The 25,067-nt window shown below is 38.9% G+C and overlaps 4 protein-coding genes across 5 annotated transcripts; 2 read left to right on the forward strand and 2 right to left on the reverse strand.

Annotated features, from left to right (window-relative positions):
- Positions 1–896: 896 nt before the first annotated feature.
- On the reverse strand, positions 897–9,620 carry rhoua (ras homolog family member Ua). The gene is made up of 4 exons (XM_014997717.2): positions 9,073–9,620; positions 8,244–8,302; positions 5,835–6,023; positions 897–4,547 (listed from the first exon to the last, which is right to left on the reverse strand). Exons 1-4 carry the CDS (start codon positions 9,326–9,328, stop codon positions 4,263–4,265), a joined length of 789 nt encoding a protein of 262 aa, XP_014853203.1. The 5' UTR covers positions 9,329–9,620; the 3' UTR covers positions 897–4,262.
- A 1,011-nt stretch (positions 9,621–10,631) lies between these two features.
- Positions 10,632–16,668, forward strand: pdcd2 (programmed cell death 2). Of its 2 annotated transcripts, none has more exons than XM_014997715.2 (8): positions 10,632–10,956; positions 11,760–11,868; positions 12,028–12,084; positions 13,098–13,286; positions 13,369–13,521; positions 14,826–14,926; positions 15,004–15,117; positions 16,149–16,668. In XM_014997715.2, the coding sequence occupies exons 1-8, from the start codon at positions 10,774–10,776 to the stop codon at positions 16,326–16,328; spliced, it is 1,086 nt and encodes a 361-aa protein (XP_014853201.2). In that variant the 5' UTR covers positions 10,632–10,773; the 3' UTR covers positions 16,329–16,668. The 2 variants fall into 2 exon arrangements, with proteins under 2 accessions (XP_014853201.2, XP_087860483.1); XM_088004357.1 differs by having other exon boundaries at positions 13,152–13,286.
- On the reverse strand, positions 16,664–22,425 carry tbp (TATA box binding protein). The gene is made up of 9 exons (XM_014997716.2): positions 22,335–22,425; positions 21,784–21,961; positions 20,875–21,025; positions 19,961–20,138; positions 19,697–19,784; positions 19,444–19,535; positions 19,159–19,326; positions 18,977–19,071; positions 16,664–17,849 (listed from the first exon to the last, which is right to left on the reverse strand). The coding sequence occupies exons 2-9, from the start codon at positions 21,832–21,834 to the stop codon at positions 17,770–17,772; spliced, it is 903 nt and encodes a 300-aa protein (XP_014853202.2). The 5' UTR covers positions 21,835–21,961; positions 22,335–22,425; the 3' UTR covers positions 16,664–17,769.
- On the forward strand, positions 22,419–24,860 carry psmc3 (proteasome 26S subunit, ATPase 3). Its single transcript, XM_014997713.2, has 2 exons — positions 22,419–23,430; positions 24,415–24,860. Exons 1-2 carry the CDS (start codon positions 22,486–22,488, stop codon positions 24,751–24,753), a joined length of 1,284 nt encoding a protein of 427 aa, XP_014853199.1. The 5' UTR covers positions 22,419–22,485; the 3' UTR covers positions 24,754–24,860.
- Positions 24,861–25,067: the final 207 nt, after the last annotated feature.

Below are 25,067 nucleotides of genomic sequence, written 5' to 3' on the forward strand. Positions count from 1 at the left end.
ATTTTGGTAGATAAATAACACTTAGGGTAAACTTGTTCATCTTATCTCAGTAACATTTTGTAGCTTTCGCTACATGGTGGTACAAGGTTACTCTGCGCTCTGAACACTCACACTTTGGCAGAGATAATTGTACAGTAAAGACAGCTTATCTACAAATTTACTCCTTTTTCATAAGAAAAATGTATTCAGTACTTTTCAGGCTGGCTTTTGCCCACACCTGATTAAAGTTTTGACACAAATGCGGCTACTGGAAAATAGGGTCCAGATTGTTTGATGCCGAACTGGTTCAGATTTCATTTGGTAAACTAAAACCCCTTCGTGTCATTTTGAATGTTAGCAGATAAAGATCCCATGTGGGTTTCCTCAAGGCTCTAATCTTGGGCCACTTTTATTCAACATCTATAAGCTCGCCCAGCTTAAAGACTATTAAAACTTTTGATGCCAAAAAGGCAAAAGTTGCAGATTTAAGATTAGAGAGCATTTAGCTAAACACCATAAACCAGTAGAGAGTCCTGACCAAAACCAAGAAAAATTGATCCAATAATACCAGTTAGTAAATCACTGCATGTCTTGAGTGTAAATATATTTCAGAGTTGCTTCACAGACATGAACCATTTAGTTTTCTTGTTTTGTAACAGACCTGTTGATGTAGTGTTCCCAGGACCAGAATTAAAGAAACTGAGATGTGCAGTTAACTCCTTTAAATAATTTAAAACATTAACTATCTCACCTGTTAATGTGTTTTAAATTTGTATTTTAATGTTAGTTTCTGTGTTCATTTTTATTATTCTTTATTTAACTTCATTCTATATTTTTTGCCTTTTATTACCTTCTATATTATTGATGCTACAAATCAACCTCAACAGGTTTCAGCTCTTACCAACATACCACACGTCTTTATTACAAATATTCTTTATTTCTCAGAGTATGACAGATCTGTACAAACACATCCTCCTTTTACTGAAATTTCCAGGTTAACGACAAGCTTGACATGAGCAGACTGCAGCAGCGTATCGTCTGTTTTTGTTTTTTAACCAGTGAAAACAGGAGTGTTGGTTCACCCAGGCCGCGCTCGGCTGGTTTTCTGAAAGAGACTCTGAGCTGGTGTCCCCTGTAAGATGTGTAAATCCTCAGATTAGATATCTGAGTCACAGAGTCACAGGACGTGAACTGGGCCGGACTTAGAAAGGGCTTACAGTGGCAGTAGCCCAGGGCTCCACGTTTTGTGGGACCCCAAACATTTTTGTAATGAATAAATGTTTTACATTGTAGCATATATAAAACTCATAAGCAAGCCCAACTGAAATGTGTTGTCTTGGTATTTTTTGATTGATATTTTTGTTAATGTACACAAAACTCAAATATTTGAAAATTCTGAACTTATAATACATTTATTTGGGACCAACATGGAGCCATCAACTGTAGTTTCCATGTGTAAATGCTTGTTTTTTTTGTTGTTGCTGTTTTTTGGATAGGGTACCAAAACCGGCTCTTGCCCCGGGCCCTTATCCTTTTAAATCCGGCCCTGGACATAGAAGAATACAATGAGCAGTTTCATTTTGTGCCCTAACTCGGACATATTTATATGGATTTTTGTGTTCCTTTGCTTCACATCCAGTGAGACCAAACACCAGCTGGCTGACGCCACGTATCTGAGTCACGTATTAAACATCGCCAGCGTAGAGCGGGGGCCCGTCACAACAACACCCAGTAAATCAAAGTCACAGATTTATGAAGTTTTAGCTCTCACACAGTTCTACAAACCTCAACAACAGCAACAAAGAATAATTATGCTTTACTTTCAACAAAACAGAAAACCCCCCAACATCCATCACATCTATTTTCTGTCTCCACGTTCAGATAGCCATCTGCTCTACATTACGAAGCCCTTCATCTGCCATCCTGCTGCAACGCTGCGCTGCAGCAACCACCTGAGAGGAAGTCAAAACGGGGGAAACCCTCTGACCTTTCATAACCTCAAAAGCTGGAGTCACGAGTGAATTTGTGCTAGCGTTGTAGCGCGTTGCATTGCTTAGTTATCAGTTGGGATCAGAGTAGTTTCTGTGGTGATTAAATAAAGCAGAATCTACGGGATCACAGTATTTTAAAGTTTAAAATGTGAGCGTCTTCAGGTCATTTTAAGATACAAGTCAGGTGTTTTCTGCTGACTGACGGAAAGACAAGACAGAACAACACGGTTAACACCACTAAGACGCTTAAACCGGACTGAATTAAGTACAAAACTAATTTCTGTTAAACTTGACACAGGAAATGCCAGCTATCATAAGAGTGTGTGACCTTTAGCCCACTTAGCTCCACAAGACAAATGACCTATTATGCCTTTTCTCCCTGCAACACACAAAGCATTTGGTATCAGCAGTTAAACATCCACACAGTGAACCCATTGAGCTGCGTTAGAAACAGCTTCCACTGAGAGAAACCAACGAATCCAACTTTCAACAAAAATTTTAGATTAACGTGGCAGCATGGCTGAAATGGTTAATCGGATTAATTGTGATTATTGAATTTATCGTCAACTAATTTAGTAATCAATCCTTTACTGGAGTATACTGACTGAAAGAACAGGGCAGTCAGAGCAGTAATTAGCCAAAGCTGTACAAAAATATATACATTTGGCATTTAAGATTTAAAATAGACTTTTATTTGTAAATATGTTTTACCCAGAACTCTTCAAGTGGCAGGTTTAGCTTCACCTGGTTCAAATTCTGCAAAACAAAATCTCATATTATTTGCTGTCCAATTATTAATTTAAAAAATAGTCAATAGATCAGCTACATTTTATTGACATTAAGTTGATTAAAAAGGGCTGAGCTTTTCACATGCTTGTATCTTTTTAGTTGCAGATGCATACTTTGCTACAAGTAAAAAACAAACTGAAACGGTGCTTTACTTTTGTTCTTCCTATCGATGCCCCACTATATGTTGGTCTATCGCATAAAATAAAAATAAAAAAAACATTAAAGTTTGTGATTTTCATTTGATGAATTATTAGAAAGAGAAAACCGCCATGTTTATAGATTATTGATGCGTTATAGACTCAGAGTGTCAGTAACTAGCAATAATATCAAGTAATATAACAGAAAAGGGATTTTTCTTAAGAAATAAAGATAGCAAAATACACTATGAATTAATTTTAGATTTAACCATGGAGGATCTGATTCAGCAAACGCTCATAGTCAAGTCTGAAAGGATAAATCACATGTAGCAGTGGAAATGTTTGGTACCACTTTGTTTAAGTTATAAGTCAAACACGTGCAGAAGAAATGATCCCGTTTTCACAGCTGACCAACCTGAACCGGCTTCGCTCTGTTTTCATTGTCAGTCCTGATGAGTTTGAGAGGAAAAGATGATAAATTACCTTCCAATATGGAGACATGAAATAGTTTGTTTGCTGCTACAGGAAAAAAAAGATATAAAGAATGTGGGTTGTTTGGAAATCTCAGTTTTGATCAAAGCAGGAACAGTTTGTGACTTCTGATAAGACAAAAATGTGCATGAGTTCATATCAAGATTAGATATGATTTGAGCTCTTGCATAAAAATAAAAAATAAAGCCTGAATTTGGTACAAATTGTTCTGTTTAAGACCAAACAAAAAGCTGATTCAGAAACGTGTAAAATCAGGATGCGGTTACTCAGCGAGTCCTCTGATCAGAGTAACAATGGCTCCGGTCTGAATTGACGTCAGGACGGATGGACTTGTTTCGACTTCTTGTGCGTCTGGTGATCATGTCTGGGTCATAAAATCCTCCGTGACAAAGTCTGCTCCGAGGGCGACTCTCTTCCTCTCAGCAGCTCTTTCTGATTTTATTTTAAACCAGTCCAGAATTGGGAACAATTTACAGTCGGCTGACAGTGTGTTGTTTGGCTTAGATCATCGATTATAATAATTATGTCCAACAAAGATTCCAGTTTTCCTCTGGGATGCATAAAAAGGCAGGATAAATTTATACCAAGAGGGTTGTTTTGTCTTTTTTTTTTTTTTTTCATCAGTATTTTTGGACCAGAAATCCAGAGAAAAGCAACCTGGATGTGACTCTGTCACATCTTTTACTGGTCCCAGAACAGAACTGGTGTTTAACCAGTCTAAGGGAATAAACACCGGAGAATCCTCCAGGCGACTTAAAATAGAAGCTCAGTAGTAAATCTCATCCACAATATTCCACGTTCCAGTCAAGGTTTTATGTGGTTTTCTTTAAAACTCCAGCCCAGAACCAGAGCCCGATCCAGTCCTAGGTCTGCTCTACGCCACGCAGCAGTACCTTTTCCACCAGGACTTAGACAGACTCTTCATCTTGTCCGGGGTCTGCCTCGCCTTAATTCGGTGCTTCTGTTTGCCTCTCGAGCGTTTCCGTGAGCTGTATTTCTGCAGGCTGGCCAGGATGGCCGTGTCGAACACCTCCTTTAGGTTCTTCTGGGTCAGAGAGGAGCACTCCATGTAGGCCACCGCTCCGATCTCCATGGCACAGTCTCGGGCGTCCGAAGGGTCCACGGGCTGCTCCCGGTACTTCGCCAGGTCGATGAGCACCTGGAAGGAGTCGACAGCAGTTACCTTGGAGAACTATCCCTGTTCCACAAACTGTTCCACGTATATTAGAGCCACAATAGTTTGTGACAAGCCATGAAGAAGGAACGAGTTTTCAGTCAAAAGGCAAAATGTGGCTATAAACTAACAATGCAAATTCCCCTGGACGATATGACTTGCATAATATAAGCATTGCCTATATTGATAGTTAATGATTAGGTTTTTTTGTTTTAAGTATCTGTAATACTGCCAGTTTTAAAGTTTTATTTTATTTTTAAGCAGTTATAAGGCAGAGTGGCGGAACCTTACTGAACAGGCTGTTGCTAGGTAACCAAAGAATGAGCGAGTTGCTAGGTAACCAGAGAGTGAGCGAGTTAGTTGAGCAGCTGAAGCTTTTCCTCTGCCTACATACCAAAAAAGCTTTGCCTGAAAATTGCCTTCACTACTCCGTCTGGACTTTCTCCCACTGAAATTGATTTCGCTGGTCGAATTCAACCAATCAGAAAACAGAAGGAGAGATTGACTTTGATTTCCTGTGCTGAGTCAGAATTGTAGTTTGTCTGTAGTTTAACCAGTGGCAGTGTTGGCTTTGTTTCCAAATGTTGAATTAACAATAATGTTTGGATTGACAGTTCTCTCTTTGCTTTGGAGGATGGTTGTTTACAGCACAGGGAACATCCGATAAGCTTCTTAGGGTCGATCTGGCACAATAAAGACGTCATGGACGAATGTTAGCAATTGGGTAAAGTCTAAAACTTCAACAGAGATCACTATGACACTGCGTTAGGGCCAGTGTAGATTGAAAAAAGGAGTAACTTTCTGCCAAAAGATTCTGAAATTTTCTAGAAAAAACAGAGAAATTTTCATGTTTTTTCTGAAAAACAAATCTTAGATTAATGTCAAAATGTCAGTTATTTTCTAGTAAATTTTTATTTTTCAAACTCAGAAAGTTCCAGTTTTTTTTTTTTAATTTCTGAGATTAATCTCAAACTTCATTTGTTTTCTAGCAATTTTTGACTTTTCAAAAAAAAATTTTTGTTGCTATTGACAATGACCTTCACACATCAGTGTAGTTCGCACCTCCAACAAACTATTTCTGTAGCGAAGCATTGGACAAGGGGCTGTTTTTTGTTGTTGTTTTTTGCCAGGCTACCCAAAAATATATTTTCCAGGCTTTTGTAACTCTAAAGAGGCTTCCAGTTCTCATCCAGATGTGTTTATATATTAACTATAACATCATCAGAGGCAGTATTTTTCTTGTTGTGTTATTGTTTGAGTAAACCTGCCTACCTTGACATCTTCTCTGAGGTCACACTGTGTCCCCACCAGGACGAGCGGAGCGAAGGGGGCGTGTTTACGGATCTCTGGGACCCATTTCTCTGGAACGTTCTGGAAGGAGGCGGGACTGACGACGCTGAAGCACAGCATGAAGACGTCTGCACTGGTGTAGCACAGCGGGCGCAGCCTGTCAAACTCATCCTGGAAGGGACGAAACCAAACCACGTCAGGCAAACTTTGGTTCCATGACAGATTCAGACAAAAAAAAAATCAAAAAAATCAGCATATGTCTTCTAGTTCTGTATTTCTGTGAAATTAAAATCACACATTTAAATATATTTAGTTGAAACTGCGTATTATTGAACAGGGCTCAGCAACCTTTTCAATTCCGTTTTCCTCATTGCTACAAAATAAAATGCTTAGAGGCGCAAAAATATGTAATTGATGTAAACGTGCTAAATGAGTTGTATTTTGAAAATCTAGGAGAAACGAGAAATTTAAACTGACCTTTAACTGGTGCGAAGTATGAGAAATGTAAATATTTAATTTAAAGCCACAACATGATATTTTTTATTGATAGATGATTTAATTTGATTATTTCTTCTCTCAAAAACTCTTCCTTCTCTTACTTGTAATCCTTTCTTCGTCTGTGGTCATGATAGTAACCCTTTATTTCTGTGCATACATCTTGTCTTTACATGTTGATAGATTAAACTTTTGTACCATCATCAACTGGGAAGGATTTCTTTTCATCTCCAAAGCTCTTCATTTCCCCCCTGTGAGTTTAAAAGTATCTGTTTCTCTTATCAAACACATTTAGCTCGGCATGCCGGGCGTATCTGAGTTTCTTTCAGCCGAGAACAGCGGTTTCATAACCTCCGACCAGAAGCAGCTTGCCCACATGATATGGATCTTCTACTATCTTCTAAAGACAATCATCTGCTGCAGCTGTGGACAAAATGACATCACTTCCTGCCTGTGAGGGATTGTTTTTTTTTCCAGGGAAAGGCCCATCAAACACGGCTTCCTGGACAAGAACTGACCTCACTTAAGACATTTTATAATTCCACTTCACTTTGTTTCAGTGAAAAGCTCTGTTTGCTCTTTAGCAGTAAAACTAGAGGAAAACTCATCTTCCACTGTGTGAAAACGTCCCGGTGGACTTGTAACTAGACAGGGAAAACCATTCGAAAGCACAACCTCACAGTGTCCTATTTCAGCTCCAGACTTGTTTTATTCCTTCCCTTATGGGTCACACACATCCTGTGCTGCTTCACAGCACCAAACCTTAAAAAACTACATAAATGGGCGTCAAATAAGCTCTAACAACAGAATAAAGTCCAGCGCATTTATGAAACCTTGAATTTTTAAAATAATTTTGTCACATTTAACGTCAAAGTTTAACATGTTTTATTGGGATTTGATGAGATTTTTTAGTAGTGAAAGGAAAATCAAACATCTTTATTAAGATGTTTAAAAAACCTAAAAATGTGACTAAACCTGAATAACTAATTCTGCTGGACGATATATTTTCCCACAGTGTATCGCGATAAACGATAATGTTGTTTTGAGAACATTTTCAAGTAATATAATGATGATTGTAAAAATGATGCAAGTTTGTCCTTTCAAATATCAATAAACTTAACGATGGAACTAGAAGATGTTTAAGTATCCAAAATAGATAAAATTATCAAAAACAATAAATAAAATAAAAACCACACAACCAAAGCAATAAACGAAACCAATTCTCTGTAGACAAAATTGCTGTTCAAAAACATGTTAATTATTGAGCTCAGTTAAATTTATCATGCGATTAATTGATTTATTGCAGCCGGTTTAAGTGTGAAATCTCTTTGTATTCAGCCCCCTTTACTCTAAAACCCAAAAATAAAATCCAATGCAAACAACTGACAACCCTAATTAATATGCAATCCACCGTTTTAGTCTCAGAGAAAAACAAACATACAAAAAGCCACAGCAGACACTGATACTATGTGGAAGACGCTACTACAAAACATGGTGGTGGCAGCCTCATGTTGAGGGGTTGCTTTTCTGCCACTGGTCAGAGTTGAAGGTAAGATGGATGGTATTAAACATGGCTGGTGCAATTCTGTAAGAAAACCTGTTAGAAGCTGCAAAAGACTTGAAGCTTTTATGAGGTTTTTACGTGTTAGAATGGCCTAGTCAAAGTCCAAACCTAAATCCAACTGAGAACCCATTCACTGATGATAAGCTAAGGCACCTAAAATACGTACAGATGTTAAACACATGCCACACTTTTAAGATTTCCATCTGAAAGCTTCGTCTTCGTCCGTTTTAGGGCGATGAATTAGAAATGTTAGAGTTTGTGGTTATAATGAGACGAACGTGAAGAAGCTGAGGGGCGTGAATACTTCTGTAAAGACGGGTGTTTTCACTCACCTGTCCTGCTGTGTCACACAGCTGAAGCTTCACCGGCTGGCCGTCCACTGACACCACCGCTGAGCAGAAACACAGGAATCATTAAAATGAGGCCAAAAATAGAAAAAAATTATTGAACAAATAAACTTTAAATCCAAATATAAGATAAAAAAATAATATACCATCATTTTGAACATAGAGTTATGTTTACAGAGACAGTAACATGTTTGGAGTATTTGTTAAATAATTACAGCTAAATGTAAAATAAAAACAGATTAGATTAGATTAGAGTAGACTACATTATTCTTTATAAAGTTTTTCCTTGATCCATTACAGAGATGAATGGTTAAATTTACTCAGTTACATTTACTGGAGTAACTTTTAAATTACTTTTATGAGTCTTTTTACTGCGCTGTATTTTTTACTTTTACTTGAGTAATTTTATTTCTACATTTACTTGAATAAAATTTCTGGATTTTCTACCCACTGAATGAAAAACAGACATGTTTTAACCAAAAATTCACCAGACTCAGACACACACCTAAAGATTTTATTAAAGTTTTATATTTTAAAAAAACTGATTTGGATTTTCTTCTTTTGCCTGATTTTATTATTTTATTGAGATTAACAATTTTGGTCTTTAAAATACCAACATTTCCACATAAGTTTATATTTTGGCCTGTCTGCTGTTGTAATTTATAAATATTAAATGATTAATCGGTTACTTGAGTAAATACTTTTCCACTCTTATTTGAGTAATTTCTTGGATGGCTACTTTTTACTTTTACTTGAGTAAAAATACCGCTACTGCTACAGCTTTCGGGCTTCCTGCCCAGCTCTGCTCCTCTACCTGAGAAGTTGTCAAACGCCGTCGGGACGTACTCGGTGGGGTAGCCGTTGGTGGTGTAGCTGACCACCAGGCTGGTTTTCCCCACCGCTCCATCCCCCACCAGCACACACTTCACCCGCCTCTCCGGAGCTGCCGCCCGCCGCGTCCTCCCTGCGGAGCCCCCGTCCCTGCTCCGGACCCTGCGCGGCGGGACGGGCGGCGCGGGGGCCACCGGCGCCGGCTTGTAGCCCTCCTGGCAGGGAGAGGAGGGCGACATGGCGGGGATCAGTCCTTCTCGGTCGGGTCAGTTTTCACTCGGTCCATTCTTTTCCTCCACGGGGTCTAGTGACAATAAGCCGTCCGCTTCCTCTGGGCTTCCATGGTTCAAAACAGAAAAGCAGCCTGGACTTTTCTCTCTGGGGAGTCCGGACCTGAAGTACTGGGGTTACACAGTTCGGTGAGTTATTAACCACAAAATCCCGATTTAAAAGACGAGATTTAACTATCATTCAGTTGCACTGATTGTCCGTCCAGGCGTCCGGCACACAGACCCGTCCCAAATCAAACTCCCCCTCCGTGACATCACTGTGTTGTGCTCTCTCTCTCTCTCTCTCTGTGTGTGTGTGTGTGTGTGTGTGTGTGGGTGTGTGTGTGTGTGTGTGTGTGTGTGTGTGTGTGTGTGTGTGTGTGTGTGTGCTAACATTTACTCTGGTTGTGAATAAGCAAGTTGCAAAAAGCAGTATATTTAAATGAATCGCGTGGTAAATCAAAATTAACTCGATCGGTGGCCTACAATTTTCTTCCTGTATGAAAATAATTCTTACTCAAAATTTAAGTTAGGTTTGTAATTAGATAGTAAACAGCTGAAGTAGTTTGTTTTGATTCAAATTTCTTTAATTTTTTTCTTATCATTCATTTAGTATGTTTGTTTTGCTAAAGATGCTTTAATTTTACACAAAGGTTCATGCAGTTATGTTGCGTATGACTGATGTTTCTTATTTTTGTTTTTCACCTGTCATAAACAGAAAGCTTGAGAACAGTGGGTTCCTGGAACTGAATGGAGACATTTTGTATAATTACCCAACGTTTTTGTTTGGACTTTGGCCGCTTTGGCTTATAATTATCTGAAGATTTTTCCATTGTTTTTTTGTAAATATACTTCCAACCAAACAGTTTCCTTATTTTTCAGTTGACTATGTGTTTGTGTGTGTGTGTTTTATCTAATATTTGTTTGTTTCATCCAACACTTCATTTTCTCCTGAATTTAAATTTCACTTAAAATGGCCTTCACTTGTGTTTACTTGCTAGATGTTTATACAAAACGTGCGCACTGGGAACACTTTAAATTACAAAATCCAACAACATTAAGATCAAATCTAAGTTAACTATGATGAAATTTTGTTTACAATTCAGTCACAGTTTTTCCGTAGTAAAATTACAATATTTAAGCAAATTTGGGTGATAAAATGAATATTGTTTTTGATGTACGGATTAATTTTGATTATTGAAATCTTCACTAAATAAAGAGAAGCAACGGCGCCATCTAGTGGACGATGCTAATTCAGCCGTTCACCGCGGAACTAAGGGGTGCTAATGTTTCCTGACGGAGAACGTTCGCAGCTGCATCAGCATGTGTTGTGAGAATTTCTGAAGAGGAATCTTTGCCTTCTCGTTGTCAGTGGGTTGTTTTGATCTTTAAGTTAGTTTTTAAAAGTAAAAAACATGTCGTCCTCTCCCGAGGTGGTTCTGGGTTTCCTTGAAGAAGCAGAACCGTGGCGGCTTCAGTCTCCGCAGTTCCCCAGCAAGGTCGGAGGGAAGCCGGCGTGGCTCAGCCAGAGGGGCCTGCCCCTCCAGTCCGATCTGGAGTGTGAGAAATGCGGGCTGCCCATGGTCTTCCTGTTGCAGGTCGGTACCTGGTGGAGTAAAACCTTCCAAGACTCGTTAATTATTGTAATTTTTATAGAAACAAGTTGTTTGTTTTTATTTTTGTTGTTGTCGTTCACTTAATTAATTGGTTGTTTATTTTGTAGACCAGTACCTATGTTTGTCAGTCTGTAATGTTTGTATTGTATGCAGTAATTGGTGAATTAATAATAATAAAACAAAGAATTTAGAGATAAAGAAACATTGTGATTAATCTAAACAGAGAGAAAATGGTGACCATAAACTCTTATTTTATAGATTTGATACACAGTGACACATTTCAAGTGTTTATTTCTGTTCATTTTGGTGATTAACACACAACATGTCATTGCTAAGAAAGCCGATCACAACATGTTGTTAAGTGGAAGGAAAAAGTGCGTGATTGAGAGATTATTAAGTTTCAGGAAGATTCACAGTGTACAGACGCATCCAAGACAAGGGCTGAGACTGTCACATCTGATAGAAATCCACCTCCAAACCAGAAACAATTTAAGGAGCATACTACGTAGACTTTAATAAAATAAAAAACTGTTCTGGCTCACTCGAATTAAGTTTTCTTTAATTTGAAACTACTTTGTATTTCATTTGGAATCAAGTTCCCAGAGTCTGAATAAACAATGGAGAGACATAATCCAAGTTGCTTAAAGTCCAGTCAAAAGTTTCCAGTTTAAAAAAAAAAAAGTGCAAAACGTATCCTGAAAACTTTAGAGGACTTCATGCTTTCCTGAGACGAACATGTAATTTTCTCTTCAATGTTGAATTGCACCATGTGGTCGTTTCTGCAGGTGTACGCACCCATTTCGGGCCAGGACAGAAGTTTTCACAGGACGCTTTTCCTGTTCTGCTGTAAAACTCCGGAGTGTTACTCCCACAACGACAGCCGCTGCTTCAAAGGTGCCTGCTGCTGTTATTACAACGTTTCTATTTTACCACTTCTCACTTTATCCGCTTTCAACGAGTCGGTGCTTCTGTTGCTGAATTTCTCTTCATGTCACTGTTGGTTTATTCAGTGCCATTCGGAGCTTTTTTTCAATGATTTCTCCTTCACATCAGTTTTCAGAAGTCAGCTCCCCAGGAAGAACGAGTTCTACTCCTACGACCCTCCTCCAGGTTTGTCTGAAAGATTCTTTGAGTTTTTATGGTGCAGTTAGGAAACTACATTGGAAAAATTAGGATCTTTTTGCGTGTTTTGGAATGAAAATGAGCCGTTTCGAATGCTGAGTCATTCTACGGGCAACGCGCCGTTACCTAGCAACCCCAGCCGGCGCCAGCCCGTTACCTAGCAACTCAAAGGGAGCTCTAGTAGGTTTTGTCAGCAGGTTTTACCGCTGTAAGCGCTGTTACAATTTGCTGCTGGAAAAGAGAAGAGTTTAGTTGTTGACTTATCTTTCAAAGGTGATTATATCATTGCGCATTTGTGTGCCGCCACTTTCACAGCGAGTGTGAACGTTGATTTGGGGGGGGCGCAGCTGCTTATTTGGATTTAAAGTGAGTTCATTCTGAAAGGAGCTCAAAACAGGCAGAACTGAAGAGACTAATCTCTTATTATCTAAGAGTTATTTTGTTTTAAAAATGGAATGAACATGTTTTTTGTTTTTACAGCCAATTCAAACTCAGAAATACTTGATTTAATTTCCCCAAAGGAAAATTAAACATTGTTGTAACTTATATTAATTTAAAATTCTTCAAAACGTTATCGTAGATGGTGATGATGCGGGCAAAAAGATTTCCTGTAGCAGTCTGTATTACAGTGAATTTGAAGAAGCCTCTGACTAAAGACACTGGTTTTCTAAAAGTCTCATGAAACAGATGCTTAGACCTCTTATTCAAATTCAATTAAATTCAATAAATACTTTATTAATCCCAAAGGGAAATTACATGTTGCTGTAGCCCATTAGTTCAGATTCTTCAGTTATTGAAGATGGTGACGGCTTTTGGCAGGAAAGATCTCTTGTAGCGTTTTGTATTACAGCAAATTTTACGGTTCAAGGAACTGTAAAAGATCACTTTTGAATGAGGGTCAAAAGTTAAGGCGCTAACATTTTTTCAGTACCTTAGATAACAAAATAATTCCACCCAAATTAATTTCCATCATCTGGAATATTTGTCTCCATTGTGTCCAGATGATGAACCACAGACAGTCTCTAAAGAGGATGACAGCATTTTATCCGTCTCAGGAGTCAAGCTGTGCTGGGTGTGTGGTTGCCCTGGAAACAAGGCCTGCTCCCGCTGCCACTCGGTGACCTACTGCGGTAAACACCACCAGACCGTCCACTGGAAGCACTCCCACAAGAAGGAGTGCCTCAGCGCAGGTACAGGTCCACCCAGCCGGCCAGAACCGAACCCCCGCCTGGAGGACTGACCCTCTCTGCTGCTGTGTCTCTCTGAGTGTAGCGCTGCCCTCGGCTGCTGCCTCTCCCTTCCTGTTCCCCGAGTCTGAGCTCGTCACCGAGCCTGAAGAGGGAGGGGAGGAACGAGATGACGCACAGAGAGGAGGAGGAGGAGAAGAAGAACAGAGAAGTACTGAAGATCCTTCCTTAGCTGACAGTAAGTTTTCAGCCATGTTTGAAACTATTAACCGGGTTAATAGTAATTAATCAATTATTGAAATAGTCAACAAATTTAGTAATTGCTTAATCACTAGCTGGAGTATACAGCCTCAGAAAAAGGCTGTTTGCTGAAGAACATCATATTCATAGACGTAATTAAGACAAAACTACAAAAAAATATACATTTTGCATTTTAAATTTAAAAAATCTTCTTTTTCTATAAATAGACTCCCATTGAAAACCTCCTGGTTATTCCACCAAATATTAATATTTCTGAACTCTTCCTGAGGTAAAACATTAGTATTATTGTTATAAATGAACATGAACTTGTTTGCATTATTTGAGGTCTGAAAGCTCTGCATCTTTTTGTTATTTTCACCATTTCTCATTTTCTGCAAATAAAAACTAAATTTTTGCTTGTAATTTCAGAGACAAGTTGTCAGTAGTTCATAGAATAAAAGAACAAAGTTCATTTTACTCAAACATTTACCTATAAAAAGTAAAATCAGAGAAACAGACCATTTTAAGTGGACTCTTAATATTTTCCACAGCTGTATGTTCAACCCAGAACTTCTCACATGGCAGTTTTAACTTCACCTAATTCAAATTATTTGTAAATATATTAATAATCACACCAGCCCCACAAAAATCTCTTATTGTGTACCTTTTGCTATCCAATCATTAATTGGTGATTAAAAAAAAATCACCAGATGAATTACAGATGAAGAGCTTTTCATGTGTTGATGTTATAAGTATTTATTTTATCGGTAAATTCATCCTTTGCTACAAATGGGCGAGCATTCACTAAATGTTCCTGCACTTTAGACAAAAGACCATTTGCTGAAAGAACAATGCAAGTAAAGCAATAATTAAGCCAAAAGTATATAAATGTTGCATTCATATGTAATAAAAAGAACATTAATCTGTAAATATGATCCACACAGATCTCCTCTACTGGCATAGTGTTTAGCTTCACCTGGCTCAGATTTTGTCCTATTAATCACCTTTGGTTGTCCAATTAATCGGTAATGCAAAAAAAAAAAAAAAGTTAATTAACAAATGATCGAGAGTACATTAAAGATTATTGCATTTTTGGCAATAAAAGAATTGCATTGTTTATTTGCATCTTTTCAATGTATTTCTAATATTGTATAAATAAGTATTAAGTGGTTAAATGAAAAATCTGCAGCCGATAACTAAAATAATTGTTAGTTGCATCTCTGCCTGAAACAACAACAAAAAGCAGATAAGTTCATATACAGCATGACAGATGTGAGTAACTGCCTGCTGCTGTCCTGTCAGCTCTGGCAGAAGCAGATCTGGAGGAGATGGCGTTGCACGAGACTGAAGACAACAAAGTGTTCCAGCGGTTCAAGAAGAAGATCGCCTCAGAGCCGCACCAGGTGCTAAATCAGCCAGGAGACTCTTTTCCTCCGTTTCCCTCTGTGTACGTCTGACACTAACAGTCTCTCTCCTCCAGATGATTCGCTACAGTCGAGGAGGCCGACCCCTTTGGGTCTCTTCTGGTCACGTCCCTGCAGACGAGGACATCCCACCATGCACCTGCGGCGCCAACAGGACCTTTGAGTTTCAGGTGGGTCCTGGTGTTGAAACCCCTCATGAGATCTCTACATGCATGTTTCTATGTAGTTTAGGACCGCAGATAACAATTATTTTAGTCATCAGTTAGCCTATTCATTATTTTTGATGATTAATTGAATTTTTAAAATTGCAACATTCCACAGATTTTTCATTTGTCTTTTTTATACAATATTAGAAATAAATTAAAGATGCAACTAAACAATTCAATTCCCTTTTAAATAAGAAAATAAACATTTGTGCTATAACAGGATTTCTTTAGTAAACGCTTGATTATCTGTTGCAAAGAATGTATCTGCAGCAAAAAATACTTCTGACATTATATGAAAAGCTCAGCCCTTTCTGTTTGACTTAAAACACATTGCTGACCTGATGACTATTTTTTGGATTAACAGATTAATAATTCAATAGCAAATAGTGATTAATAGATTTTTTGACAGCTAAACTATGCAACTTGACAAATTTTGAATAGAACATGTTGACAGACAAATATATATTTATCTAAAAAAAAAGGTATATATTTTGTGTACAATTGTTGGCTTAATTACTGCTCTGAATTTTGAGTCTGTACACTCAAGTTAACATTATTAGATTGATAAATTAGTTTACAATAATCAATTAATCACGAATAATCAAGCTAATCCTTTCTGCCTTAGTATATTATAGTTAACTAAAGCCGACAATAACTAAGACTGAAATTGAGAAAACCTTTTTTCGTTAAATGAAATAAATAAAAGCAGCAATCAATGGGGAAAAACTGTAAGTAACCGGAACTATATAATGCGATTATAAAACTCACTGAATCATTTTGAAATTATAGACATACCTTTCGTTTTCGTTTCGTCCACGGCACTTTTTTCAGCCGTTACAGCTGCTAAAGATGCGGTAAGGTGATTTTCCGAGCAGTCTTTAAACGCACCACGAACGGACAAGCGTCAGCGATTGGGTAAAGTTTGAAACTCCAGCAGAGTCCAGTCCTCCAAGCAAAGCTAGCTGGCTCGTTTCTCTGTGTGTTTGTTTCTCCAGGTGATGCCTCAGCTGTTAAACAGCCTCTGCGTGGATTCGACGGGAGCCAGCATCGACTGGGGAACCGTTACGGTCTACACCTGCTCCGCTAGCTGTAACCATGGAGACCAGTACCGGTCGGAGTTCGTCTGGAAGCAGGACTTCAGCGCAGATCAACTGACTCAGCACAGAAACACGTAGTACAGATCTGTTGATTATAGTTCCAGAAGATAAAGTGCTCAGATTAACTCAACAGCTTCAAGTCCTTTGAGATGTATTTTACTTCAATTTAAAAATAAAATAAGCTAGTATTTAATGGAGCCATACAGCAAATTATTCTAAAAATTTAAAACTTTACTTCAAATGGATATGTTGTGATAATTTAGGTATCCAGGTAGAGATGGCTGATAAATCGATTTTATCAAAATTAATTTTCTGTTTAACTTTTGGAAAATGTCCATAATTAAATGAATAATTGTTTCATTCACTTAGGTTATTTTAATAAGAATGTGACTTAATAAAAAGGAAGACGCAGCTTTAACTGTACAGATTTATTGTTCCAGAACATCGACGACTTCAGACGATTTGAAAACATTTCCTGATCTGTTCTGCAAAACGAGTCGATACATAAATCTGATTCGGACACTTTGATTCAAACTATGAAGCAAACATTGAGCTTGTTGACAGGAAAACGTTTAAATGGCTGCAGAGTTAAACTGTGTTTAAAACAGACAAAGCAGGAAAACAACCCAAAATTTCACTTGAATGTCTTCAACATTGGGGAGATCCTCAAACTAAACCTCCACATGGGCAAAAATAGACATTTATATACTAAATATGTAACATTTTGCCACTATATTTATGCTAGGCAGCATTTTTCCTTCACATTTAAATCTTGAGTCCCAAGTTGTCCTTATTTGCTCAAACAGGAATTTTCTGCACCCACCTCAAGGTGCCACTCACTTCTCTATATTTAGAATATAAAAAAATATGTTTAGCTCCAGTTTAACCATTAAAACATCTCTATGTAAATACAACAATCCCTCTGTTTGACCTGAAGAGGACCAGAAGCTGCAGAACCAACTAATAACTCTGTTTAAATTACTTTTACTGCAACTACAAACACGTAAACCGACTTCAGTGTTTGGTTGGAACAAACCTAAAAACATAAATCAGGATTCAAAGATGGAGACTTAAACGTCAGGCTGGCCGATTTCAACACAAGGTAGCAAAATTTCAGACGTGAGCAAAGAAAATGCTAAAAAGGCAGCATAGAAAAGTAGTTAAAACATTTTAAAATGAAACCAGGTACAGTCCCCTTCAGAGTGTTTCTCCGTTCAACAATATCTTACATTTTCTTACAATCCTATGTACAAATCAGGGATGTGATGATGCACTGGAAATCTGAAACTACAGGAAACATGGAAATGATTTTAACCAAGATGGCCCGTAAAATCTTCTTTAAAAATTCCTTGGGGATGAAAAACAAAACAAAAAAAAAAAAAATCAGATGAGATCTCAGTGAGCAGCATCCCGTTTAGTCCATGTAAATAGTTCAACATCAGTGAGTCACTTTGATGCAGCTTCAAAAATAAAAAGAAACCAGGTTTGGGAGAATGGGGGGAAAAAAAACCTCCAGGTTCTACGTAGTTTTGCGAAAACCTTTCAGGATGGGGTAAATGTTTTCAAACGCTTCGTAGATCTCTGCTCTCACCTTGGCTCCTTTAAAAACAATAAAAAAAACACAAATTAATAATTAATTTCCCCATGTTTGAGGCACAGGACTCAAAACAAAAACAGATCAGCGTTTCTCAAGCTGAAGATCACTAAACCCATTTAATAAACTCATCTAGTTATAAATTCCTCCACAAAAACACATTTTAATATAAACAACCTGAAATTAAAGTATCAACACTTTGTCCTCCAAATGTGAAGGGTAAATTTCACCAGGCAAAAGAAAACCATCAACACGTCTAGAGGGGGCATTTTGAGTTATTTACAGATTCTGATTTTAATTCTAAGCTTTGCAATGATAGAAAACACATGGAATCAAAAATGTTCTTTATATAGTGTTGTGTTAATGCACACAACACTATAAGTGTTGTGCATTAACACAATGCACAACGGAGATGGAGAGTCATAATAAAAGAAGCTTCATTGGCAAAAGCAAACATTTTCTTTCAGTCAGTAGATGGTCCAACATGAATAACTTTATTTTAGGTGTTAAGATGCGGTTAGTCAGCATGGGGCGCAGCACTGCTCCGTTCTGCAGCTGAGAAACTTTCCACTGGTATCTTCAGTTTTTATTTTCAGTGACCCAGTCTTAAGCCACTTATCCATTATTATCTTTAAATGCTGTCCTTTGGTAAGCTAGCTGTAGCGTCACACTTTGACCTCAAGTCATGGCTAAGAAATGGTTGTTTACCTCTTGAACCAGTAAATTTAAGGAAATATGGAAAATCTTTCCATATTGGAACGTAACCAAGCTGAAATGACTGAGAGAAAAGCTATACAATAAAAGAACGGCACATAATAGGATTAATATTAATTCAAATAACTACACTAATAAGAGAGCAACACTTTGTCTACACATTAAGAGTCAAATGATTTAAACTTTATTTTATTCATCTATATTTATACATGTATAAATATACTTTAAGCATTTATACTTTTTCCCCGTTGTTTCATGTTTTATAGCTGAATTTTATTTTATACCCTGAGTGTTCACTGTGGCTGGGAGGTGTCAATATTTGTCTGAATTTACATTTTTATATATTCAAAACTCAAAAACATTAAGAAAAGTAGGACTAGAGACAATGAAGGAAGTAAAGATGTTTCTTCATCCTTACCTGTGAGAACGACCTTCCCAGAAACAAAGATCAGCAGGACGATTCGGGGTTTGATCATCCTGTAAATCAATCCTGGAAACAACTCCGGCTCGTAGCTGCAAAGCAGAAGGCGTTTCGCTTTAGTTCATCTAAAACGGGCGGAAACTATAAATGGATATCGACTCAAACGAACTCCAGTCAACCTGCTGAACTGCTGGTGTGTGAGCACCAATCCCTCCAGCCGGATGGGGAACTTCACGTCGCAGCTGCCCACCATGTTCTGAATCTTAAAGTCCAGGAACTTGGCAGGAAAACCCAGTTTCTGCACAACGCGAGCGTACTTCCTGGCTGCTAGCCGCGACTCCTCCTCACTGGAGAGACGGGCACAGAAAGCAACACATTTAAATAGAAACGTGAGCACACCGTTTCGCTGAAACGACGTCACTGCTACAGTGTTGAAAAATAAATCGTATTTGTTGGAGTCTGACCTTTTGGCTCCGGTGCAGACCATCTTCCCAGAGCTGAAGATCAGCGCTGTGGTCCTGGGCTCCCTTATTCTCATGATGACGGCAGCAAAACGCTGGAAAATTAATTTAACGCGTTTACAAGGATAACAGTGGTTGGGTTTTATTTAATGGTTTCGCATCGATTCGGTCATTCTTGTGGAAAGAGTTGAACAGATTCAGTGAAGATGTTCAACATGCTGATGATACTGAATGTGTAAACTTTGGGTTTGTTTACTTTGGGGTTGTACTCTGCATTCCTGGCTCTCAGGGCGATCGTCTTCAGGTCCAGTTTACAGCCCAGATTCACAGTAGATACAATGTTTCTAATCACAAACAGGAAAAAAGGCTGAAATAAATGAACTCAGAAAATTAAAACAGAAACAAAAATTAACTGAGCTTCGAGAGACAAACAGTTCACACCAACAGAGACGAATGAAACCAAGGTAGCATTTAGCAGGAAGAACAGAAATCATGTAAACCAGGTGAATACGAGCCGTACTGCAGCGTCGGCACGATGCCTGAGCTCTCCGAGCCAGGAGTAGCCGGGGTCAGCGGGGTCATGGGGCCGATGGAAGTAGTGTAGAGGCTGGTGCCTCCTGGCAGCGCCGTGGTGGTCGAACCCGCCGCCGTCTGGGAATGATACAGCTGAGGCGTCTGCCCCGACGCTCCTGGAAGGCCTGAAGTTTCAAGCATTTAAGGCTTTAATAATAAAAAAACTGCAGGGTTTATACAGTTTTCAAGCATTTTCAAGGTAAGTTTTCAAACTTTGCCAGCACCACACTGGAGATAAAAACTAGAAAAAAAAGACAGTTTCAATAATAATGTTTTGTGATAATCTACAGGAGGGACAAGATACACAAAATACAACAATTTATGTTCTTAAATGTCTCAAAATACTAATTTCACAAAAAAATCCACCAATTTAAATAATATCGTTTCATCTATAAGATACAAGCCAACCTCTGTTTCAATCACACAGATCAGTAAGTTATTGATCCATCAGTAAATATTCATAACAATGAAACAATCTGAATGAATCATGTTAAGGTTTATGACCATAAAGATCAAATTAAACACAAAAAACAAAGAAAGTTATCAAAAAAACCTCTAAAAATGTTCTCACTAAGTTTTATAGCATTTGATAAATAGAAATAATTTTGCTCTAAATGTGAGTTTTTATTGGATGTATAAAATTATCTGCTTTCAACTGCAAATAAATTTAATCTTTTACTCAGGTGTTACATTGAACTTTAATACAAAACTGTGCAGTTCAAATATTAAGCACTTTCAGGGACTTTATGCAGAAATCAAACATTTTCCAAACTTTGAAAACACCTCATTGATTTCAAAGCATTTTCAAAACTTCATGCGAGTCCTGAAACTGATCGATTTTATCTGAGTGATCACAGTTACCTGCAGTTGGCTGCTGTGCTTGCTGCTGCTGCTGCTTCTGATGCTCCTCCAGGATGGACAAGCTGTTGGTGTTCTGCACAGGCTGCGGCGTCAGGCCCGAGCCATAAGGCATCATGGGACTGAACATCGGCATGCCGGGGGTCATGGCTCCCTGGACGAGGACACACGTCATCACACAGACGGGACATTAGTGTCCAAATGTTACAGAAATCAATTCTGGGGTAAATTATATTGGAATATACATTTATATAATTGAGTATTAAACTGTAGATGTAAAAAGCAACTAGACAAAAATCACACGCTGATATTTTGTATGTTTCAAGTTAACTTTTGTTTTTAGCACAATCTGAAACTGTGAGTTTAGAAAACTGAATTGAAAACCTAAGAATCTGTTTTAAAGCAACCAAAAATGTTTTTATTCAACCCAGAAACCTTAAAAATTTTTACATTTATCCATATGTCGTACAGGCCTGTCATGATATCGAATTTTGCTGGACAAGTTATTATGATAAACAATAATATTGTTGCTTTAAGACAATTTTCAGGTAATGTCAAAATTATACAAGTGTACATTCCCAAAGATCCATAAACTTTAAATTTAAATGAACATTTAAAACTAGAACTCAAAGATATTTGAAAATAATTACAAAATAACAGAAACAATTAAATTAAGTCTATGTAAAAATAGAAAAATCCTTAAAAAAGGGGGGTGGGGGCAAATTGAGAATCCTTCCTTTCCTGTTCTTATAAACTATTCTAATAGTCAGAGAAACTGAATTTATTTCATTCTTCTGTAATAAACAGTCATCAAAATGCCACATTGTGTTTAACAGAGATATGAGTTTCATTTTTTTATATTGACATTTTTTTAATTCTATTCTAATTTATTGAGTGAATCTGAGCCCTTACCTGAGGGGAGGCCAGCCCCTGGAAGGGCGGTATGCTGTTGTTCTGGTCCATTTCTGTGACACTGCCACCCGGGAGCAGGCAGTAAAGCTGATCTGAAGCTCTTCACGCAGCAGGATTTCAATGCAACAGAAACCACTAAGACACCCAGCGCCTTGTTCCTTACCTCCTTATTCCTCACCTGAAAATGCAAACAGACACATTTTTTCTTTCACACTCTTTACAACAGCCATACGAAACAACTATATAGCAGTGGCGCCAAAGCGAACGTTTCTTATTGGTCATATTTACAGTCTTAAATGTTTTTGCAACACTTTTCTAAACGTTTATCGCTGTAATTTAGATAATTGTATGGCGTGTCGATGCTAACGGCTTCCCAGCAGGGTGAGTTTAAAGCGTTAACCCTGTGAAACACACCAGCTAGCTAATGTTAACCGCAAAGCTAACGTCAGCTAACGCGAAGCCGCAGTAACTAATCGCTTTAAGTCACAGTGAAAACGCCAGTCTTATTATTTAATTAAGTTTAAAATAACCATACTATTAAGTCGACTTACACACTGGTTGTTCTTTGCATACGACCGCAGTCTGTAGCTGAAATTAAGTTAGCTTTAGCTCCGTGTCATCCCCCAGGCTGCTCGTCGGCGCTAACCGGAAGAAGAAGCTTTATCTTCCGGCGAGTCACAGTTGAGCGCAGACACAGCAAAGATGGCGTCGCTGAGTGACAAATCAGTTTGGGATGAAGTGGAAGACGGAATCGGGGAAGAAGTATTAAAAATGTCCACAGAGGAGATAGTCCAGCGGACCCGACTCCTGGACAGCGAGATAAAGATCATGAAGAGCGAAGTGCTGCGGGTGACCCACGAGCTTCAGGCCATGAAGGACAAAATCAAGGAAAACACGGAGAAGATAAAGGTGAACAAAACGCTGCCGTACCTGGTCTCCAACGTGATCGAGTTGCTGGACGTGGACCCCAACGACCAGGAGGAGGACGGGGCCAACGTGGATCTGGACTCCCAGAGAAAAGGAAAGTGCGCCGTCATTAAAACCTCCACTCGGCAGACCTACTTCCTGCCGGTGATCGGGCTGGTGGATGCCGAGAAGCTGAAACCCGGCGACCTGGTTGGGGTCAATAAAGACTCCTACCTGATCCTGGAGACCCTGCCCACCGAATACGACTCCCGGGTGAAAGCCATGGAGGTGGACGAGCGTCCCACGGAGCAGTACAGCGACATAGGAGGGCTGGATAAGCAGATCCAGGAGCTGGTGGAGGCCATCGTCCTGCCGATGAACCACAAGGAGAAGTTTGAGAACCTGGGCATCCAGCCGCCTAAAGGGGTCCTGATGTACGGCCCACCTGGCACCGGGAAGACCCTCCTGGCCAGAGCCTGCGCCGCTCAGACCAAGGCCACCTTCCTGAAGCTCGCAGGTCCACAGCTGGTCCAGATGTTCATTGGAGACGGAGCCAAGCTGGTGAGGGATGCCTTCGCCTTGGCCAAGGAGAAAGCCCCGTCCATCATCTTCATCGACGAGCTGGACGCCATCGGGACGAAGAGGTTCGACAGCGAGAAGGCCGGAGACAGGGAGGTCCAGAGGACCATGCTGGAGCTGCTCAACCAGCTGGATGGATTCCAGCCCAACATGCAGGTCAAGGTAAACGAGCTGCCACCCACACAACAGTCAAAACACCCATAAATCGGCCCGATCTGATTCATTGTAGGAGATCGGTGATCGGCCAATACCTATAAGCAGATCTTGTCTACCTCAGCAAAAGGCTAAACATCAACCTGTCCTCTTTTGTTCCACTTTGAGAGACTGACAGACTGTCCACCAGTCAGGCAACAACAGTCACTCCGCTACTGTCAACTCATTGACTTTATTTGCTACATTTAGTGACATGTCAGACAAAAATCAGCAGGTCAGGCTTTTTAAAGATCGGCAGAAAAGTGCAAACGGTGCAGCCCTAAGGAAAACATATGACTCCCTGTATGTATGTAGGTCTGTCACAAGAAACAATAAATCAATTAATCAATCGTTTATCATGTAAATTTATCAATTTACAATTGTATGATTTATCATTTGTCTCTTTTGTGTCTATTTCCACCAAAAACTTAATGACAAAAGTCTTCATTCTGGTCTTTTGGTCTCAACTATCACTTTTTGTTTTGTTTACATAATTCATTTTGTTAAGTTTGATTTTGTTGAATAAAAATGTAGAAAAACCAAACAGAAACCGTCCTGCTTTGAAATAGTTATTCCTCATAAATTATTATTTAAAAATACTAGTTAAATTCTCAATTAGAGTAATACATTTGTCATATTTTTGATTGTTTTGACCTTGATTATTTGATAAAAATAATTTCAAATATCTTCACCTTTGTCAAAAGCGACGATATTCTGCATTTTTTGGCAAAAAAAATGCCATTATTTTAGGAAGGTGATGAAATATAAAGAGTAAATAAGACATTTAAATTGATTTTAAAACTTCTGCTGATCAGATAACTCAGTTTAATCAATAATGTTTATTTTTATCACCCAATAACCTAAAAACTGTTATTACATATTTTAATCTGATGATTAAAAAGAAAATGCACCCAGATTTTACCCCTACGTGTTTGTTTGTTGTTGTTTTTTTAGGTGATTGCTGCCACCAACAGAGTCGACATCTTGGACCCGGCTCTGCTGCGTTCGGGTCGTCTGGACAGGAAGATCGAGTTCCCAATGCCAAACGAAGAGGCCCGCGCGCGCATCATGCAGATCCACTCGCGCAAGATGAACGTGAGTCCAGACGTGAACTACGAGGAGCTGGCCCGCTGCACCGACGACTTCAACGGCGCGCAGTGCAAGGCCGTGTGCGTGGAGGCCGGCATGATCGCGCTGCGGCGCGGCGCCACCGAGCTGAACCACGAGGATTACATGGAGGGAATCCTGGAGGTGCAGGCCAAGAAGAAGGCCAACCTGCAGTACTACGCCTAACCGCGTCTCTGTTTGTGTGAGAGAGTTACTTTCTTTTTCTGATTGTTGAAATGATTGTTAAACATTTAACTGATTATCTTGGGTTAATAAAAAGAGGGAAAGAGTAACTGGCTGGTTTGTTTGTTCCTTCCGGTTTCCACATACTTAATATAATGTTGATAACATATAATGTTGTTATCAATGTGCAATTGTAACACTTTATATAATAAAATAAGTGGAGCTCTTTTAAAAGCTCCAGGGTTTTACATGAAGGAAGTGAGTGGTCTGTTTTCATCTGAGCACAAACTGATTTTCTTATCAGATGCAGCAGAAAA

Source organism: Poecilia mexicana, unplaced genomic scaffold (assembly GCF_051168715.1).
Source record: "Poecilia mexicana isolate PSO_F unplaced genomic scaffold, ASM5116871v1 scaffold_3, whole genome shotgun sequence".
Lineage (NCBI taxonomy): Eukaryota > Metazoa > Chordata > Actinopteri > Cyprinodontiformes > Poeciliidae > Poecilia > Poecilia mexicana.

Excerpts from the sequence above, each read along its gene's own strand:
- rhoua (XM_014997717.2), bottom strand. The coding sequence starts at position 9,328 with ATGTCGCCCTCCTCTCCCTGCCAGGAGGGCTACAAGCCGGCGCCGGTG. Across the intron at positions 8,303-9,072 it reads GGCGTTTGACAACTTCTCAG|CGGTGGTGTCAGTGGACGGC; the intron begins GTAGAGGAGCAG and ends GTTTCTGCTCAG. Across the intron at positions 4,548-5,834 it reads ACCTCAGAGAAGATGTCAAG|GTGCTCATCGACCTGGCGAA; the intron begins GTAGGCAGGTTT and ends GACTCCTTCCAG.
- tbp (XM_014997716.2), bottom strand. The coding sequence starts at position 21,834 with ATGGACCAGAACAACAGCATACCGCCCTTCCAGGGGCTGGCCTCCCCT. Across the intron at positions 19,327-19,443 it reads GTCTGCACCGGAGCCAAAAG|TGAGGAGGAGTCGCGGCTAG; the intron begins GTCAGACTCCAA and ends CCGTCTCTCCAG. Across the intron at positions 19,072-19,158 it reads ACACACCAGCAGTTCAGCAG|CTACGAGCCGGAGTTGTTTC; the intron begins GTTGACTGGAGT and ends TCTGCTTTGCAG.
- psmc3 (XM_014997713.2), top strand. The coding sequence starts at position 22,486 with ATGGCGTCGCTGAGTGACAAATCAGTTTGGGATGAAGTGGAAGACGGA. Across the intron at positions 23,431-24,414 it reads AGCCCAACATGCAGGTCAAG|GTGATTGCTGCCACCAACAG; the intron begins GTAAACGAGCTG and ends TTGTTTTTTTAG.
- pdcd2 (XM_014997715.2), top strand. The coding sequence starts at position 10,774 with ATGTCGTCCTCTCCCGAGGTGGTTCTGGGTTTCCTTGAAGAAGCAGAA. Across the intron at positions 10,957-11,759 it reads CCATGGTCTTCCTGTTGCAG|GTGTACGCACCCATTTCGGG; the intron begins GTCGGTACCTGG and ends TCGTTTCTGCAG. Across the intron at positions 13,287-13,368 it reads GAAGGAGTGCCTCAGCGCAG|CGCTGCCCTCGGCTGCTGCC; the intron begins GTACAGGTCCAC and ends CTCTGAGTGTAG.